The 17,600-nt window shown below is 42.3% G+C and overlaps 2 protein-coding genes and 1 pseudogene across 6 annotated transcripts; all 3 read right to left on the minus strand.

The window, feature by feature from the left end:
• Positions 1 to 3,235, minus strand: LOC115747972 (probable cinnamyl alcohol dehydrogenase 1). 3 transcript variants are annotated; one of them, XM_030684310.2, is made up of 7 exons: positions 3,082 to 3,235; positions 2,775 to 2,872; positions 2,209 to 2,322; positions 1,884 to 2,111; positions 705 to 990; positions 466 to 616; positions 1 to 374 (listed from the first exon to the last, which is right to left on the minus strand). In XM_030684310.2, the coding sequence occupies exons 2-7, from the start codon at positions 2,861 to 2,863 to the stop codon at positions 178 to 180; spliced, it is 1,065 nt and encodes a 354-aa protein (XP_030540170.1). In that variant the 5' UTR covers positions 2,864 to 2,872; positions 3,082 to 3,235; the 3' UTR covers positions 1 to 177. The 3 variants fall into 3 exon arrangements, with proteins under 3 accessions (XP_030540170.1, XP_048132012.1, XP_030540171.1); XM_048276055.1 differs by having other exon boundaries at positions 3,077 to 3,228; XM_030684311.2 differs by lacking the exon at positions 3,082 to 3,235 and adding an exon at positions 2,965 to 3,069.
• A 2,393-nt stretch (positions 3,236 to 5,628) lies between these two features.
• On the minus strand, positions 5,629 to 13,652 carry LOC115747969 (short-chain dehydrogenase TIC 32, chloroplastic-like). Of its 3 annotated transcripts, XM_030684306.2 has the most exons (11): positions 13,542 to 13,652; positions 13,297 to 13,413; positions 10,639 to 10,864; positions 10,485 to 10,551; positions 9,224 to 9,252; positions 8,945 to 9,153; positions 7,669 to 7,787; positions 7,128 to 7,223; positions 6,923 to 6,995; positions 6,441 to 6,594; positions 5,629 to 6,029 (listed from the first exon to the last, which is right to left on the minus strand). In XM_030684306.2, exons 3-11 carry the CDS (start codon positions 10,840 to 10,842, stop codon positions 5,865 to 5,867), a joined length of 1,116 nt encoding a protein of 371 aa, XP_030540166.1. In that variant the 5' UTR covers positions 10,843 to 10,864; positions 13,297 to 13,413; positions 13,542 to 13,652; the 3' UTR covers positions 5,629 to 5,864. The 3 variants fall into 3 exon arrangements, with proteins under 3 accessions (XP_030540166.1, XP_030540167.1, XP_048132011.1); XM_030684307.2 differs by lacking the exon at positions 13,297 to 13,413 and having other exon boundaries at positions 13,542 to 13,639; XM_048276054.1 differs by lacking the exon at positions 13,542 to 13,652 and having other exon boundaries at positions 13,297 to 13,500.
• A 500-nt stretch (positions 13,653 to 14,152) lies between these two features.
• LOC115747999 lies at positions 14,153 to 17,439 on the minus strand (annotated as a pseudogene).
• Positions 17,440 to 17,600: the final 161 nt, after the last annotated feature.

Raw genomic sequence — 17,600 nt, forward strand, 5'->3', positions numbered from 1 at the left:
CATAGAGAAGTACAAGGATTTCATTACCCATTCACTCATTTCAGCTATAAGTTCCCGACTACGAAAGTACAATAGGCATAGTCAGAGCAAGTTAAAAGGCAGACATGGCGCTCTCCTCTCTCCGAAATTCCCACTTTTCCTCTCCGTGTGATTTTCCTACTTCCCACATTGATGGTGTCACTTCAAGGAGTTCTCAATGTCGATCACAAATCGGTACTTAACATCTCTCTTGATGAGCCTCTCAAGGGCTTCATTCGCATAGTCGATCGGTATCACTTCGATTTTCGGGTATATCTTCTGCGCTGCACAGAGGTCTATCATTTCTTGAGTATCCTTTGTTCCTCCCGTGATGCTACCCGAAACACTCCTCATACCTGCCAAAAGTTCCTCGCAAGCAACTTAGATTGTTCAAAAATCAGGTATCAAGATTTCATTTAGCAATTAGATCTGAGAACGAAAACATACTGAGGTTAAGGCTTGCCGGACTGAATTTAACTTCGCTCGGGAACCCAACCAGTGCTAGAACACCACCCGTCTTCAAAAGAGACATGTAAGGATCGAATGGGTGATCGCCAGATGCCGTGTCGATTATAAAGTCCAGGGACTTAACCATGGCCTGCACATATTGGATTCATCAGATCACAACAGAACTTGAGCTCCATGGATCTCAATGTGGATAAATCCAGTTTTTTTTCCCTTTTTACCTTCATCCGCTCTTGGTCAGATGAGATAACGAAATGGTCCGCGCCAAGCAGGCTCAGTGCTTCCTCCTTTTTAGAAATGCTTGTACTGAACACTGTGACTTTAAGTCCAAAAGCCTTCCCAAACTTAACTGCCATGTGACCTAGCCCACCAAGTCCAATTACGCCTAGAGATTTACCAGGTTGGTTCATCTTGTAACGCATCATCGGAGCATATACTGTGATTCCAGCACAGAGCAATGGTGCTGCTAAATGCATCGGGTAGTTTTCCGGTATCCTAAAGCAGTACCTGTCAATGTAGCACCAAAATTATGTTCCAAAATAACACCAAAACAGGAAGTGTTTTTCCCAATAGAATCAGCATCCCATCTTTTTCGATTAACAGGAATCAAATTACAGAGCCAGAAATCCTATCTTCCGAGTGCTTGGGAATATTACTTGCTTAGACCCCAATTCAGCATCATGCTGTTTCTGTGATTCCTTTTCTGACCACAAATTGCTCAAGACAAAAACTTCTTGTTGTACCAACAAAAGTAAAGCTATTGCAGCACAGAGGAGGAGACCATACTCGATCAAAATTGAGAAAAGAAACGTGCTCTAAGAAAGGAAACTGCTGGCATATTGCATATGCTTGACAGAACACATAATTTCTCTATTACCCTCAATCAATTTCTCCAAGGGACATGAAATTCCTGTGACTCTGTCAAATACAAGAACCGGTGGAAGCACATACATTTTGTTACCCATTTGATCTTAATACTTACCATCTAACTCTATGAAACAATCTACGGACCCCTTTTTCCAGTCTTGTCAATGGCCTATTGAAAAGAAAGAATTCCTTTATGCATTTAATGAACAAAATTAATTCTCCATTGACTTGTAATCGGCTACAGAGGACTTAGAGACTCTCCAGAGACGTTATAGAAAGTATTTTTATCCTTTTCCACAAGATGCACTAAAGGCCTAAAATGTCTTTCCTCACTGTCCTATGCATTATACCACTCCTGGCCACAATCAGAATAAGAAGAAAAGTAGCAGTGATCTGAAATCTTCTTTTGGCCAACATGATTTCGAATTTTTGCAGAGTGTAAAATGGTATCTAATAACATTGTGACATAAAGCAATTACCTTTCAGCACAGTGTCAAATGGAGTCCAATCACATTGTGTCATAAAGCAATTACCTTTCATGAACGACTATGTGACTAGAATATCCTCCCTTTGTGACTGTACCATCTGCATCAATTCCATCAAAAGTCAAAACCATCTTGTCGCATTGGACTTCTAGTCCGTCATTGCAGTACTCGCACTCTCTGCATGAATTGACATAAGTTCCCACGCCCACATGATCGCCGACTTTGAAGCGTTGGACACTGGAGCCAACCTCTTTCACAATTCCAACTATCTCGTGCCTGAATCAATCAAAAAGTCATTTGCAAATTTGGTTCAGAGAATTATGAGAATGGTGCCAAGACAAAACAGTAACATTCAAATTCCGCTGCATCCTACCCTGGCACCAGAGGATACTTGGAGTGTCCTTGCACATTCCTAGTCCAAGCAACATCTGCATAGCACACTCCACAGTGCGTGATCCTAATCAAGATGTCATCGCTTCCCACGGCCCTATAGAGATAATTCCCAAACAGGTGAGCATCTAATCAAGTGACTAATCAGACTCGGGTACCTTTTTTTCTCATCTGTCATATCAATAAACTAGGCTTGACCTTCCATTATTGAGAAAACAAGGAACAAGAACTAAGAAAAGGAAATATTCCATGACTATAAGCATTTGTCTATATGAAAGATACAACCTAAAATGCTCAGAAAGGCAGATGGTACAGGATCCTCACGTCTGCCATGAAATTCTGCGTAACCCATTACCAACTACTCTCAACCCAGAATTTAGCGTACGCACAAAGAAAGAAAGAAAGAAAAATGAAATGGTTTGGTCAACGTGGAGATTTAAGAGAGTAACAACTGTTTCGCATTACAGGTGAGCGGATGAGACCTGAGAACACTGTATTGAGACCCTCACACGGAACACTGACAATAGAGAATGATCAAAACAGCAATACCTGCGGCTGAATCTGTAGGGGGAGAGAAACCCAGAAGGGTCTCGGGCAGCCCAACCGAGACAATCTTCCTTCACACCCGCCGAACTCATCTTCTATAACTACACCCAGCGAAAGCAATCGTACAAGCCTCAGTTCGCGATCACATAAACAGATAGATAGATTCATCACCGAAGAAGAAAAAGGAGGGAACTTGAATGAGAGTTCACAAGATCAGAGACTCGCCCACTCGCTCGCTCACACAGCCACACAGATACACCCGCACAGAGTCTATGAGAGAGAGAGAGAGAGAGAGAGAGAGAGAACCAACCAGTTGATGACGGAAATGGAGATTGAGAGCGAAGAGGGTGACGAGCAGAGCCGAGGATGGAGGCCCAACGAAGACTTTCACCGCTTCCTTTTGCAGGAAAGCTGCGAAGTGGTCTGACTGATTTATAGCGTTGCGCCACGTAGTTGCCAATCGCTATTTAATGGGAATCATCGTTTTCAATGCTTAATGACTTTGGACAACAACATTAAAGGTACAACCAGCGCCAGCGGTACAGCAGCGACCCTGTCCAGCGATAGCAATTTGAAAATGACTTAGACTCTATCTTATTTATCATTATTTTCTAAATTAAAAAAAATTATTTCAGAAAATACATTCGAATTTTACATTCTAGAATTCAGACAAAACAGTTTAAGGACTTTACTCATATTCATTCATAATATATCTGAAATGAAGTAAAAATTAAGTATTTAAGTATGGCTTTAGTTTTAGACCAAAAAACAAAAGGCTATGATTTTAGCCTAATGAGTTTCTATGTTTACACATGATTTGGCCTTCTAGCTTTTCTTTCAGATGCTCGAATCTATTTGTCATTTTTTTTATATTTGCAGCTATGTAGCACGGACACGACACGGGACACGGGACACGACACGACACGACACGCCGACACGTCCTTTCTAAAAAAATAGAGAATTCCGACACGTTAGGACACGTTGTATATAAAATAAATATTTTTTATATATGCATGATATATTATTATTTTTATAATTTTTTATAAAATAGAAAATTTACTAAAAGAGTTCTTATAATCCAAAGAAAGCTCATGCCATGAATACTTCCGTAATTTGATCCCAACCAGCCTAGAAAATAAATAAATAAAAAAATAAATCCTGTTATCTGCACGCTTCCTCTCCTCTCTCACGTCACCTCCCCTTCTCCCTTTACTTTTTAAAAAATCTCTGACACCTTTCTCCTCCTCTCTCTCTCTCTCTCTCTCTCTCTCTCTCTTCTCTGTTTTGAAAACACCACCGAAAACCTCTCTTTCTCCTCTCTGTTGCCCCCCTCTCTGTCTCTTCACTTCTTGAAAAAATCTCACCCCCCTCTCTCTGTCAGTCCTCTCTGTCTCGCGAAACCAACCCCGGCGTCGACCACCATGATTTTTGCTACTCGCTCTGTCTTCCGGCTCGTTCGCTCTCTCTGCTCCAGCGCACACGAAGGCCGTTCTCTGCTTGGGCGCTCGCGTCACCGGCTCCCTCTCTCATCTCTCTCATGGCCCGAAACGCTCTTCCCCCTTCCCCCACCGTTCTCTGCCCTTCGGATCTGCATTTCCCCTCCTCCCTCTTCCCTCACCGACTCGCGTGTCCCCCGGCGTGTCGCTGGCATTGACTACGTGTCGGACCTCCGACACGCGTTGACCGCGTGTCGAACGCGTGTCGGAGCGTATCGGACGCGTGTCCGAGTCCGACGCGTGTCCGACACCGACACGCCGAGGGGTTTGGCGTGTCGGTGCTACATAGATTTGCAGCACAGTTTGGTCTTGTGAGTTTTATTTTGCCCATTCGAGTCATTTGGCGTTTCTTGACTCGTTGAATCAGGCGCTTCATTTACCCCCTCATAACAGCCATCGTCGAATGCCATTTTCCTTTTCCAAGTACGTCGTCGTTCGCTCATTTGGAGCCACCTTAGCATTTTGCTACCTCAATGACGATATTGCGTCATTCATTACCATGGCGCGTTTAGTCAGAGCGATTGACCGGATGTTTTAACTGTAAGAATCGAGAAAGTTAGAAGACGGTGATTGAACAAAATGAAGTAAAAAAGAAAAAATTTAAAGAGGACCAAATTGCAAACAAAATTTAACACTTCACTGCTCCAATAACTGGCTTTACACAACCATTGTACGTTATCGTGAAAATGAAAAGATGAGTGGATGAAAGGACAATAGTTGTTGAATTAAACCTTTTTTCCCAAACCCCATTCAGAACTCGTCACTCCCTTCCTCTAATTTTTCACCATCTCTCACAAAATGGAAACAGAAGATCACCGGCTTTGATGTAAACAATGTCACATTTCAAGAGTTGGGCCTTTTGAAAATTGGAACTGAAGATTACTGGCTCCCGCATAACCAACGTAGAACTCCGAGAGTCAATGCCTCATGCAATATAACATAGTATAGAAATGACAGATGAGATGAGAAGTAAGGGACAATAGCTGTTAAAATTGAACTGAAGGTGACTGGCTTTGACATAACCAATGTAACACTCCAAGAGGTGACACCTTATGCAAAAGTGAAAAAAATTAAAAGATGAGTCAAAAGGAGGAGCGCAATAAGACTCCGTTTGTTTCACACAAAATAAATAGTTTATAAATAAACAAATTCTAAAAAACAATCACTCATATCGCTTGATATAATTAACCAAACAATTAATGTCTTATCATTTCAGTGAACATTTCTATATTTATCTGGTAAATATCCATCGTCACCTACTGTGAACCTAAGAAGGACAAACCAATCCATAAACCTGTGGAGGATTAAGAACAACCAGCCATAAGCTATCGATAAACTCGGTTAATCGTTTGAAGCTTAAGTTAGCGAACCATTTGAAAGTTTAAGCGACTAAAATATCAGATGTCAAACAGAAGAAAAAACTACAGAGTCAACACCTGCGTCAGATCAACGACGGCATATCAACAACTAAGCGAAAAATCTGCTCCTAAATATTGGAACGGAAAGCAGATCATTTGAGCGGTCATAGCCTTGTCAGAAGTTTGAGGACTCAACATGGACGGGCAATGATTGCAGGAAGACTTGCTTCCTCAAATACTCATCTTCGTACTGAGCTGGAAATGCTTTTATCAGATAGCTGTGCCTCCAGAAACAAATCGCACGAAGTGGCCCACAATTCTCTGGCGAGTTTGGCGTCGTATGAAAGTGAAGAAGAGCTGATAGTCCGGCCCTTCCCACCAAAGAAATACACGCCGGAAATTTCCTATATTTGCAAGACAGTTAGTTAATGTGGCCATTAGTAAGCATTGTTCCAACGTGTAATAGCTGCTGCATAGGATTGATACCGCAGATTATCAGCATAGAAGGGAAATTCGAATCCAGAAATACATATTCTCATATCGTAAAGAGAATCAACAATAATGGAACTTACGTCAGAAGTTAGTGTGGCCTCAATTGAGGGTAAAATGAGAGAGACTCATTCAAGATGGTTTAGCTAAGTGAAGCACCAGTATATTAATGTTTTAGATCACCCTATTTAGTGGGAAAAAATCACTAACACCCATCGTATGAGGCGCTTGTTACCTATTCAGATGAAACCCAAGTGATTTCATCGCAGTCCCATCTAGCAAATAGCAGGGATTAAAGATTAATGATTGCAGTCAGAAAAACTCACTGGAGGGGCAAGGGCTGCATCCAGAATTGAGTTGACCGCACATTCAGGTGAATCCAAAAGGCCCATAGCAGTTAAAACTCCTAAAGCTGTGTAGGAAACGTAAGGGGGAACTTCTCGCATGATACTAGTTTTCACCACTCCAGGATCCACAGCACTGCAAATAAAAAAGAAACGGAAGAAAACGTCTCAATTTTGATGCCAGCATGTATTCATACACAAAATTTTAGAGAAAGGCAATCTACATAGTCTAAAAACATCTTCCTGTTTATAATCATCTAGCATAATAGCTCTGATAACCAAACACCAGGTTCTTAACTAGAAAGGGATCGGTCACGGAATTTTAGAAATTTCAAATTCAAGTATCATACAAACTTGGGTGAGATTACACTGTCCTACGAGAATGTGAATTCCAGAATAGCAAATTGTTGATACATATCCAACGAGAATGTGAAATCCAGAGTAGCAGAATTGTTGATACATACACAATAGAAACATGACAGGAGCTTTCTGAGCGAAGCCGCCAATGAAGTTCATATGAGAATAGCAGAAGGCATACTGCAAACAAATAGGAAAATCTTACTAAAGTTGAGAAAAGATGCAGCATTTGCTTCTCAAATAGTGTTGTATCTTTCATTCTATCCTTTTCTTTTTGGTGCTGAGGCTTCTTGAATAAGATATTAAACTTACATTTCGAATAGCCATATATCCGTGAACATGGATATGGTTCCATCCCAAAGGAACTCTTCCCAGTAACACTTTCCTTGTCAAACTTCGTACCACGTACTGAAGAAGAGAAGGACCAAGGAAAAGGTAATTTTAAATAAAGAATGAAAAACCACGACTCTAAACCTAGTACAACAAGTGCACTAAGCCACAAACTGCGAAAAGCAGATACTGCACAGCAAGAAACTACAAACAGACAAAACCAACTGTTTGACATCATTAAAGAGTTCCATAACTCAGACAATGAATGCAGCTTATTTCACCTTCTAGTTTTAGCTTGCTATTTCAGGCACTGTTGAAGTCCTAGATGGACACTCTATTTAGTTCACTAATTGAACAAAAATTATGACACGCCAGAAAGGTCAGCAAGCCCAGGTTTCACAGAGAGCCTCCTTGCAGGCACAAGATGCATCAACCCAGGGCCACCAGCGGCGATCAACATTCCACGGGCCAAACATGCAATATAAATGGAAGCGCTTCTGATCACAAGGTGAGAGCATCTTACCACTTCGATGTGTGAAAGACGTGACATTGACTACCCGAGATGGAACAGGGCTGTTTCTGAGAAGTGGTAATAGATGCTTTGTCAGAAAGAATGCCCCCATGTAGTTTGTTGCCATCATCCTGGTGCAAAAGGACGTGGTGATAAGGCTCAACAGGATATCAGGCAACAATGCATTATCTAAGTCAGTAGAGATCACGCAGCAATGCATAGTGAAAAAGGGCATTTAGTAAATTCCATTCCAAAAGGAGACAATGGAAATTGGGGGAGATGCCACTTGCTACCGAGGCAACAAATTTCGGCAAGTAAACTATGAGTTGACAAGGTACATAGGAAAATCAAAATCACCGGAACATTAAGGGCGCGCATGTTAACACTTCTGGAAATGAATTTATGCTCCGAAAGTGCGTCTAGAGCAGAAATCTGTTTGCTAATGCAGCTTCTGAAGAAAAAATCCGTTTAGTTGCACGACATTGCATTTCTACTTTTGAAGCAAATTTATACCTCGGAAGTTTTTTTTGAGCTAATTCCAGAAGTTAAAAAAATTTACTTTTCTTAAAGAAGTAGAAATCTTTCAACATCAATATCTCTCTCACTTCAGTCTTTTTTTCATTTTCAGCGCCTCTCTCTCCCAACCACACCTTCGCCCACCGCCCACCTCCGACCACAGCCCACCTCCCGCTGCAGCTGCCAGCCGCCACCGCCGCCCACTGCTGACCACCGCAGCATCGCCACCAACCACCGACCACCGCCGCCTACGCCCACCACCGACCTCCGCCGACCACCGCTCACCGAGTCACCATCTCCAACCGCCGGAGTAAAAAATAAATAATAATTTTTTATTTTAAAAAAAGAATAATATTTTTTTAATAATAAAATTTATTTTTTAAAGAAATTTAAAAAGTTAAAAATGAAGTAGAAATTTTTCGGCAGCCGATAATAATTTTTCATAGAAGGTCTTGTGTTAATAATATTCCCGAAGCAAAAATTTTCAACTATTACCAAAAGAATTTCTCCGATCGTAAATCAACTTTTGGAGCAGAAGTTAATTTCTAAAGTAGAAGTGTGTCATGTGCGCCCTAAACTTTCCATTTGGATATTGACGGCAGTACTAGCATTACTTATTTAGAAATTAGAAGACACGCATCATCATTTGCAAAAACTAAAACAACAGAATATATAATCTCCACAGCAACTGGTGTAGTGTTTAAATTGCCAAATGTTTAGATATTTGAAAAAGAATAACGAACAAAAATTCCCATGGCAATAAGATAATTACTCATCAAAGCCTTCAGCTGTAATTCTGCAGGATGTTGCCAATATTCCAGCATTATTTATCAGAAGTTGGACCGAAGCATGCATATTTGATTCCAAGAGCCATTGCTCAAGGCAGCATCTGAAGTGTAAGATTGATTGGATAGATGATATGTCAACTTGAAAAGCTTTAAGATGGGCATCCTTATTGTGTCTACAAATCTCTGCCACTCTCTGTGACCCAAAAACAACAATCATCTAGAGCATCGTGTAGATGAAAGAATGGATGCTGCACAATAAGTACCTTTGACAACCGATGAGCAGACCGTCCAACTGCAGAGAGAGCATGAATTTCAGTCAAATAATTGTACCTGCGTGGATCAAACTCATTCTTCTTGTAACAAAGAAAATATGCATTTTGCATTATTCTAAGGACAACAGTCATTCATACATTGTTTGTCTAGTCAAGTCATTGACAAGCTTTTCTCTTTGCTTGAATCACCAAGTAAAGACCAGAGAACATTAATATATCGACCCATAACTCTTCCTATGAGAGCATTCATCATGGGCTGGTTGTGGCATTTATGTAGACAGCCTATTTTTTCCTTTTTGCCCAACATAACTATTGTTAATCACTTCTCAACATAATACTCACTGGGCTTCAAAAAGGCTAGATAAAGGTAGAGCTGGCACAACATGTAAATTCTTTACAAAATTCACGCTGAAGGGAGTGTCATCGTCATCCTTTCTTGTGATAACTAATTACAAGTAATGTCTGATTCAATTGACACCTAAGTACTTTTTTTCCTTCTTTTGGGGTTTGGGTTGGGGGAAGAGAATCAGAATCTGAATATTTTAATTGTCCGCACAGTGTCAGAGCCAGAAATCTGGATTTGGGGGGGAGCAATATTTATAGCACAACTCACTTTAACTTTCAATAGTACGACAATGTATATGTGAAAAAGGAAAAAATTTAAATACATTAAACTTCACAACTCACTTTATTTGTGTTCATGAAGGATTTTTGAACGCCAAGTTAAATAGAAACGAAAAAAGAGTCAATCAAAATTTATGTTTAATCAACACAATCTTTCGAATAATGAAATTCCATATTTATAGATATACGTTGGTTTTGCTTTAACATAAAACCTCAAACTTATTGGTGATTTAACCTGATGGTTACTCGCTACAGCTTATTCTACTTTGCTACGATTGTTGGAAAGGAGGTTTCATTCAATATCGTTCCTGCCAATTGAGAAAAACTAAATATCATATCTGTGTTATAAAAAACTAGTGCAAAAAATATTATTTTGAATAAGGTTTTGATTAATTGGAGTTCAATTTGGGCGAGGGTTGGGGTTTTGGTTTTGGGGGGGTTTTGGGGTGGTGTATGGGACGGGGTGTTTGTTTCAAATGGCACAATGACCAAGCACATTGTACTGTCAATTATCATCAAGACGATCAAGCACAAGCAATCAAAGAAAATCCAAGCATGGGGTTGGACTAAGCGCTGCTATATCCATATCAAAGGAATGAGGAGGACACACAACAGACTGCAACATTACCAAGGACAACAGTGAAACCTTCTTTTGAAAGAGCATAAGCAGCAGCTGCCCCCAAACCAGATGTAGCCTGCAGGTAAAAGCCAGAGAAATCTCTCAGTACATTAGGATAATCTAATTCAGGACACTTGCTACTAGCAAAAGAAATCCGTCTTACGCCAGTGATAATGCAGAGAGGTCTCACAGGAACTCCTACAACGGCATTTCGAGGGTACGAAACAATTCGACCAAAAAGACCATGGCTATAGAATTGCAAGTATGAGGCCAACAAAGAAAACGTCCAAAGTACCGCCATTATCCAAAAGTCTACCGTACAAATGAAACGAACAGCCTCAACCAGCTCCTTCGACATTAATCCCATTTTTCCACCACAGAGTTCTTACCTGAATTGGCAAAGTCAAAACAAGGACAAACCAAATTCAAGATACTGATACATCCAAAAGAAAAGTATAAGCGCACGGTAAATTCTTGAAGTTTATTGGATTAGGCAGTGGAAACTCGAATTTAAAGCAAGCAAATGTCACAATTAGGTACAGTAGAGACACAATCTAGGGAGAAAACATGCACCCTTACATGACCTTAAGTGCAGTAAAATGAGTGCTTACTTATTTGACAGTTAGAGTTGAAACCTTGGTCTTCAGCCTACATGAAAAGTTCAAGTAAGTTCAAGTGAGGTAAGAACTAGGCAAATCTCACTATGTGACCGGAAATCAACTGACTTCAGGTGTACTTTGAAAGTTTTTTTTTTTTCGTCTGGGGGAGATGAACAATACAGGGTTTAATGTTCTAGTTCGTAAATTCTGTGACCTTTTCATTGTCATGTATGAATGCCAGGTTCCCTATTGTTTAGAATATACAGGTCTGAAATGTCCTACTGCCACCTCATCTCCCCACCATAGCGAACAGAGACATGGGTCAAGGAATCAAATGTTAAATCCAGTCTAGTACACCATCAAAATTAAGATTCACAGAGATAGCAAATACTATACCAGGCTCCAGACCTTCCACATCAAAGCTTGACATTTACTCACCCTCAATCACGTTTGCAACACACGCAGCTATATAATTATCATATACCAGCAGAATTCCTCAAATTCCATACAAGTCAAACGGAGCTACACCCACGTCACAGCTATGTTACACAGACACGGGACACGACACGACACGACGCGCCGACACGTGAATTCTCAAAAAATAGAAAATTCCGACACGTTAGGACACGTTTTATATTATATGTATATTTTTATATATGCATGATAAATTATAGTTTTTATAATTTCAACAATAATATATCATGATGCCGAAACTAGAGATATGCACAGAAGAGTAGAAGACAAAGACACCAGTTGAACATACAAAAAAGTGTTGCATATCAAAAGTGTTTCAATACACTCATGTCGATACATCACCATTGAAAAACTTAAGCTTTTTAGTTTTTCTTTCATTTTGAACAAACTCAATATGGTTTTGAGATCTCTAAGAGTTGTTGCCCACCCAGACCATTGAAGGTTCTTATAAATGGCTCGAACAGCAATTTAACAGACCGATTTAATGGATCCAGCACAGGCTTGGGTCTTCGAAAGGATGAAGCTGTTTACTATCAAACCTCGCAGACAGTTTTCTATCAACATACAAAGAGGCCCCCAAAATAGATATCAAACATAACCAGCAAATACAAAATGAGCTCCAGTAAAATTAACGTAGGTTATGACCGAAGTATCTAATTAACGTAGATTATGACCAGCAACCAGCTTGGGTCTTTGACAGCAATTCAAGAAACGGTGGAATCAAAAAAACATAGAACAGTAAAATTAAGTGGGGGAGAGACATGAGTGTACGCGATTCGCAGGCCAAGATGATGGTGCGAGCAGAGGAAATCCAAAACCCCGTCTCGAGCAGAGGCGCGAGCAGAGGAGGGGGAGCAGAGGAGATCCAAAACCCCTGTCTCGAGCAGAGGCGCGAGCAGAGGAGTGATGCCTTGACGCGGCACGGCGAGAGCAGACGCGCGAACAGAGGCTGGCGATCGAGGCAGCGAGCTGAGATGTGAGCAAAAGCTAGTCTACAGTCGCAAGAGGGAGAGGGAGAGGCCGGCGCGAGCAAAAGCCGGCAATGCGAGCCGGCGACGGTGGCGAGTCGCGAGAGGCAGAGGCCAGTGTACACTCCACAATCGCGAGAGGGAGAGAGAGAGAGAGAGAGAGAGAGGTGAGTCGGGCGACTGAGAGGGGACAATTAGAAATTAGGTCAAAATTGGGTATTTTGGCTATTTTAACGTCGGACACGCGAGCCCTCGCGTGTCCGTGTGTTTGACTGCGAGTCCGGACTCAGACACGCGTTGACCACGTGTCTGAGAAGAGTCCGGCGGTGTCCCAGCGTGTCGGACACGTGTCCGAGTCCGACACTTGTCCGACATGGAAAATTTTTGAAAAACTACGAGCCCGTGTAACATAGCGTCACAGATGGACGCATTCTCTATCAAACATTAAATAATCACACCACCACGCCCCCCCCAAAACAAAATCATCAGCTCAACGTCCTCACGATGTAAAAACTGTTCAAAAGATCCCAACAAGTTTTTCGCCAATAGTCAACCTTTATGTCAGCTCAAGCTTGCTCAATCCCTAATAATGTACCCCCACGAAGCGTGCTCTTAGAGGCAGTTTGTCAAACACTTCGGAGCTATTGAAACTCTGGGAAGAGCTTTGCACCATCCCGGTGCACATGGGCATCATGGAAAAACAGAAACCTGTAGAAGCAATTCGCAGACGCTCGTGCAGATCAGTGTAGAACTATCGCAACGAAACGAGAAGGGTTTCACCAGAAACGAAAGGCACTCACAGGGCATGTGCAGTGCCGAAGGAAGGATGGTAAGAGACGGGTCCTTGCGAGCGCGATCGAGTACCGTCGTATCGAGGAGCCTCGACTCGAGAAAGCTCTGATCGAAACCAGCAGAGGCTCAGATTGATTCTAGCAAAAATCCAAGCTTTCCAAAAGTTAAAGCCAGGACGAGGAGTATCCGATTCTTGAAAAATCAAATCTATAATAATAAAACGAAAATCTTACCCGCGAACGTGCATGGGACCGATCAAATTTTACACGTCAATAACAGAATTGCGACATGTCATCCTGTAAATGAAAGTCGTATGCCACATTTGCGTGACGTATGCTGTAACTTCGTTTCGTAAATGTCGAGATTAGCAATAATTTTGTCTGATATATCGAAGTCTAGGCACCTTGGGGATGACCCTCGAGTGAACGCGGGGGAGTGGTCGGGCCCCGCTACTGCCTTTATCATTAAGCGTGAGGGGCCTTCGCTCAAGCTTTCTAGGCGCGATTGGGCCGCTGCGTTAATATTTTTTTTATTTGTCTATCGAATTGTTGACTTGGGATTGCATGTTCAAATTTCTCATTTCGGTAAAGCCATGCTTATAATTCAATGATGTTAACTAATGGTTGATGATGACAGTCTCGATGAGATGTGAAAAATAATGGAATAAAGTGAACTTGGGAAAAAAATAGTTAGAGGATCAAATCACACGAACTACTTAGCCAAACCATTCATTAAGTGGGGAACCAAGGAGAACTAACATGACAACTAACCAGCAGCATTGACATTTTATGTACATGGGGAATTTTTCTTACACAATTACCACAGGTGGATCCTGGCTAATTGCAATTAATCTATCCCGGCGAAACAGGTGGGTTTCGCTCCAGAGCTATTGAGGACACGGCCACCCTTATCGTCCAAAGCTTATCCTCCGATCCTCCGGCGCGGCGGCTCAACCTCGTAGCCTTTGAGCTTCACGGCTGTGTATGTCACAGCACCAGCTATGGCCCCAAGTGGAGGAGCCACCATGAACATCCACAACCCTCTGTAATTTCCTGCGGCCACGACCGGGCCGAGAGTCCTCACGGGGTCCAAGGAGCCGCCGGTCGACATCCTGTATATCCCGGGAACAACGTTAAAGAACATTACGAAAGCTAAAATTCTGCATAAAGGGTCGATACTTGCACAAAGATAAGTACCTATGATAGCAATTCTTACCCCGTTACAAGAATGCCAAGCGGCACTGTTGCTCCAATGGCAATACCCGCCAAATCTCCCACCTAATTAAAAAACGAACGCATGATTATATCAATCTATGTGAAATGGATACATGCCGTACATAAAATGCAAGGAGTACAGGCACAGGAAGGGTCGATATGCAGCACTGCAACGACATACCGTGCGAGCTTCGGTCGCCACCGCGATGATCACAAACATGAGAATGAAAGTGGCGAGAAACTCGAGAGCAAACGCCTGTCCAATATCCACCGAAGGCACTGTGACGCGGCCGTTGGCCAAGGGTTGGAAAACGCCCTTGAGGACGTACGAAGCGCACACCGAGCCCGTGACCTGCGCGGCGATGTAGCCAAGCACTTAGATCCACGGAAAGTGCCGAATCACTGCGAGGTTGATCGTCACAGATGGGTTCAGATGGGCTCCCGATATGTGACTGATCGAGAAAACTAGGATCATCACGGCCAGTCTGGCGCACGCAGCGTTCCCGAGCAATGTCTCTACTCTGCCGTACTTTTGGTTCACGATGGGCCCAGCCACCGTGCAAAGTATTAAGAAGAAGGTTCCGACGAATTCTACTCCGACCAACATCGCTTATGTAAATCTAAACGAGAAATTCCATCCTCTCTCTCTTTTTCGGTTTCACTCACTATGAAAAAGGTAAGAGAACGTTGGTTTCTTAGATGTTGGGGTTTCCTTTGTGGCTTGGATTTGGCCTTTTGCTGCAACTCCTGCCTTTTTGCTCCTGCTGGTGTCTGTTTGTTTTTTCCTTTTGTTCCTTTTTATTCTCCCCAGTTGTATCTGCTAGTGGTTCTAGTTTGGTTTAGTTTTTGGTTTGGCTTTCTGCTAGGCCCTGTTCTCCTTTGTTTTTCCTGATGGCCCCTCATTGTATCCGCTTTTTGGTCTGTTGCTGCACCTTTGGAACTGATCTGCTGCTGCTTTTTACTGCTAATGAGTTTACTAACCTCGTCTGCTGCTGCTCCTGGCTCATCTACTGGTGCTGCACAACGGGAGCTATTCTTCGACGGATGCTCTCCTCGGTTGGCGCTGCTGGAAACTCTACTTCTACGCTCACCTGCCTCTGCACTACCACTGCTTCTTCACCCTTCTTGCTTCTGCTACTACCTTCTTCAACATGCTTGCTCGTTCTGTTGGATTTTCATGCCGTTCTCCGCCGAAGTCACTCAGGAGCTGCTCGGGTTCCCCTACTTGCTTGGATGTCAACTTTGAACACCGCCTTTGTTGCTTCATTGACTTTTTGCTGCTGCGGTGCTCTTCCAAAGACCCATGGAGTCCTTGTCTACTGCTGCCGAACTACTGCTGCCGACTCCTCCAGAAGTTGCCTTTCACCTTTGTACTTTGTGTTCTCCTCATTATGTCCAGCTTTGCTTGTTTTTTGGGTTTTGGTGGTCGTCATTTTGGTTTAGCCGCTGTTTGGCTCTTGTTTTATATCTACTTGCCTCGTTGGCACTTGTTTGTACTACCCCCTTAGCTTAGTTATATTTTGCGGCTGGTTCACCGCTGAACTCCCTATGTCACACTCAGTGCCATATCGAGTTCATGGTTTTTTGTGTCCGGCATCTTTTGTACCTAGCACTTTTGAAAGATCAATACATACTTACCTTACCAAAAATATATATATATATATATGAGAACTATTCTTATAGTGAAAATTCTCATTATAGTATTGACTTTCCAGCTATATATATTTGGCCACATAAATGGGACTAGGCTTAAATATGTTTGAGTTACTAAAGCTCAATTTGAATGGTGCATTAAATACAAGAAATAAGTGTATTGAAAGTCCTAAAATTTATCATCGAAGTATAATTAAGTCCTAAAAACTTTTTAAAAGTGCAATCAAGTCCTAAAACTTATCACGAACAATTAAGTCCTAAAACTTTTAAGAAGTGAAATTAACGGAAGTACTTGATTTCACCAATTTGATAAGTTTTAGGACCCGTTGCACTTTTCGAAAAAAAAAATTAACTCAATTGTACTTTCCGACAAGTTTAAGGACTTAATGCTCTTTTTGAAAGTTTTAAGACTCAATTACATTTTTGTAGCAAATATTAGGATTTTCAATGCACTTATCCCCAAATATAACTAGTAATTGTAATCACGGGGTGATTTTTGACCAAGATCATTTTATGCTACAACAGCTAGCAAGCCTATCTAATCTTTACGGATCTTCGCGGTTGATTGGGTTTACCAAAGAGGTGAGCAAATCGGACCACCCCGACCGAACCAGGACCGGTGGTCCGATTCCCGGTTCTAGAGGGTGATGGTCCGGTTCGCGGTTCTTACAATTGAAATCAGTAGCCGAGTGATCCGATTTATGGTTCCGAGGGCATAAAATCGGACCAAACCGCCCAAACCGGACCGGTTGAATGTTTTTTTGCTAGAGATATGACTATCTTACCGCATGATAGGACATTACGCTTTTGACTGTGAATTGGTGCCCTACAAGGAGGAGGATTTCAAAACTGATGAGGGGAGGTTGTTTGGCTCCTGACTGAAGGCTGAGGTGAGTAGTAAAAGCCCATTTTGGAAGATATTTCATGGCAAAGGCACTACGGAAGAGGAGTAGTCCCGGAGACAATCGTACAATCTGAGCAGATGGTTATATATGAAGAGCAAGAATCCAGCTCTATCCAGCAATCTTACTAATTTCTTGGAACCATCCGGGAACCGGACTGGACCGGGAACCGATCACCCCTAATTTACCTTCCGCAATAGATCATATTTATCCGGCTTGAGATGCCGAACTCCTTCAGTTGCACAGTCGATCAGCACGGTCTTGCATCGGACCACGGACTTGTCCTCCGGCGACAACGAGTCCGAGGACAAGTCCACCTGCAACGTCACCGTAGCAAACTCCACGGTCGCTGATTCGGACATCTGCCTCGGTCGACGGCTTGCCCGAGATTAGAGAAACAGGAAATCGCGAGAAAAGAAGGTCAAAAGTCGTCTTCCTACTTCGAGGACGTACGAGAGAGATCGATGAGCAGAAAGAGAAGAGGTCGAAGCGTTTTATAGGAGGAGGTGTCGATGGCTCTACA

Source organism: Rhodamnia argentea, chromosome 3 (genome assembly GCF_020921035.1).
Source record: "Rhodamnia argentea isolate NSW1041297 chromosome 3, ASM2092103v1, whole genome shotgun sequence".
Classification (NCBI taxonomy): Eukaryota; Viridiplantae; Streptophyta; class Magnoliopsida; order Myrtales; family Myrtaceae; genus Rhodamnia; species Rhodamnia argentea.

Excerpts from the sequence above, each read along its gene's own strand:
- LOC115747969 (XM_030684306.2), bottom strand. The coding sequence starts at position 10,842 with ATGGGATTAATGTCGAAGGAGCTGGTTGAGGCTGTTCGTTTCATTTGT. Across the intron at positions 7,788-8,944 it reads ACAGCTGAAGGCTTTGATGA|GATGATGGCAACAAACTACA; the intron begins GTAATTATCTTA and ends CTTTTGCACCAG. Across the intron at positions 6,030-6,440 it reads ATGCAGCCCTTGCCCCTCCA|GAAATTTCCGGCGTGTATTT; the intron begins GTGAGTTTTTCT and ends TTGCAAATATAG.
- LOC115747972 (XM_030684310.2), bottom strand. The coding sequence starts at position 2,863 with ATGAGTTCGGCGGGTGTGAAGGAAGATTGTCTCGGTTGGGCTGCCCGA. Across the intron at positions 991-1,883 it reads CACATAGTCGTTCATGAAAG|GTACTGCTTTAGGATACCGG; the intron begins GTAATTGCTTTA and ends CTACATTGACAG. Across the intron at positions 617-704 it reads CTGACCAAGAGCGGATGAAG|GCCATGGTTAAGTCCCTGGA; the intron begins GTAAAAAGGGAA and ends CAATATGTGCAG.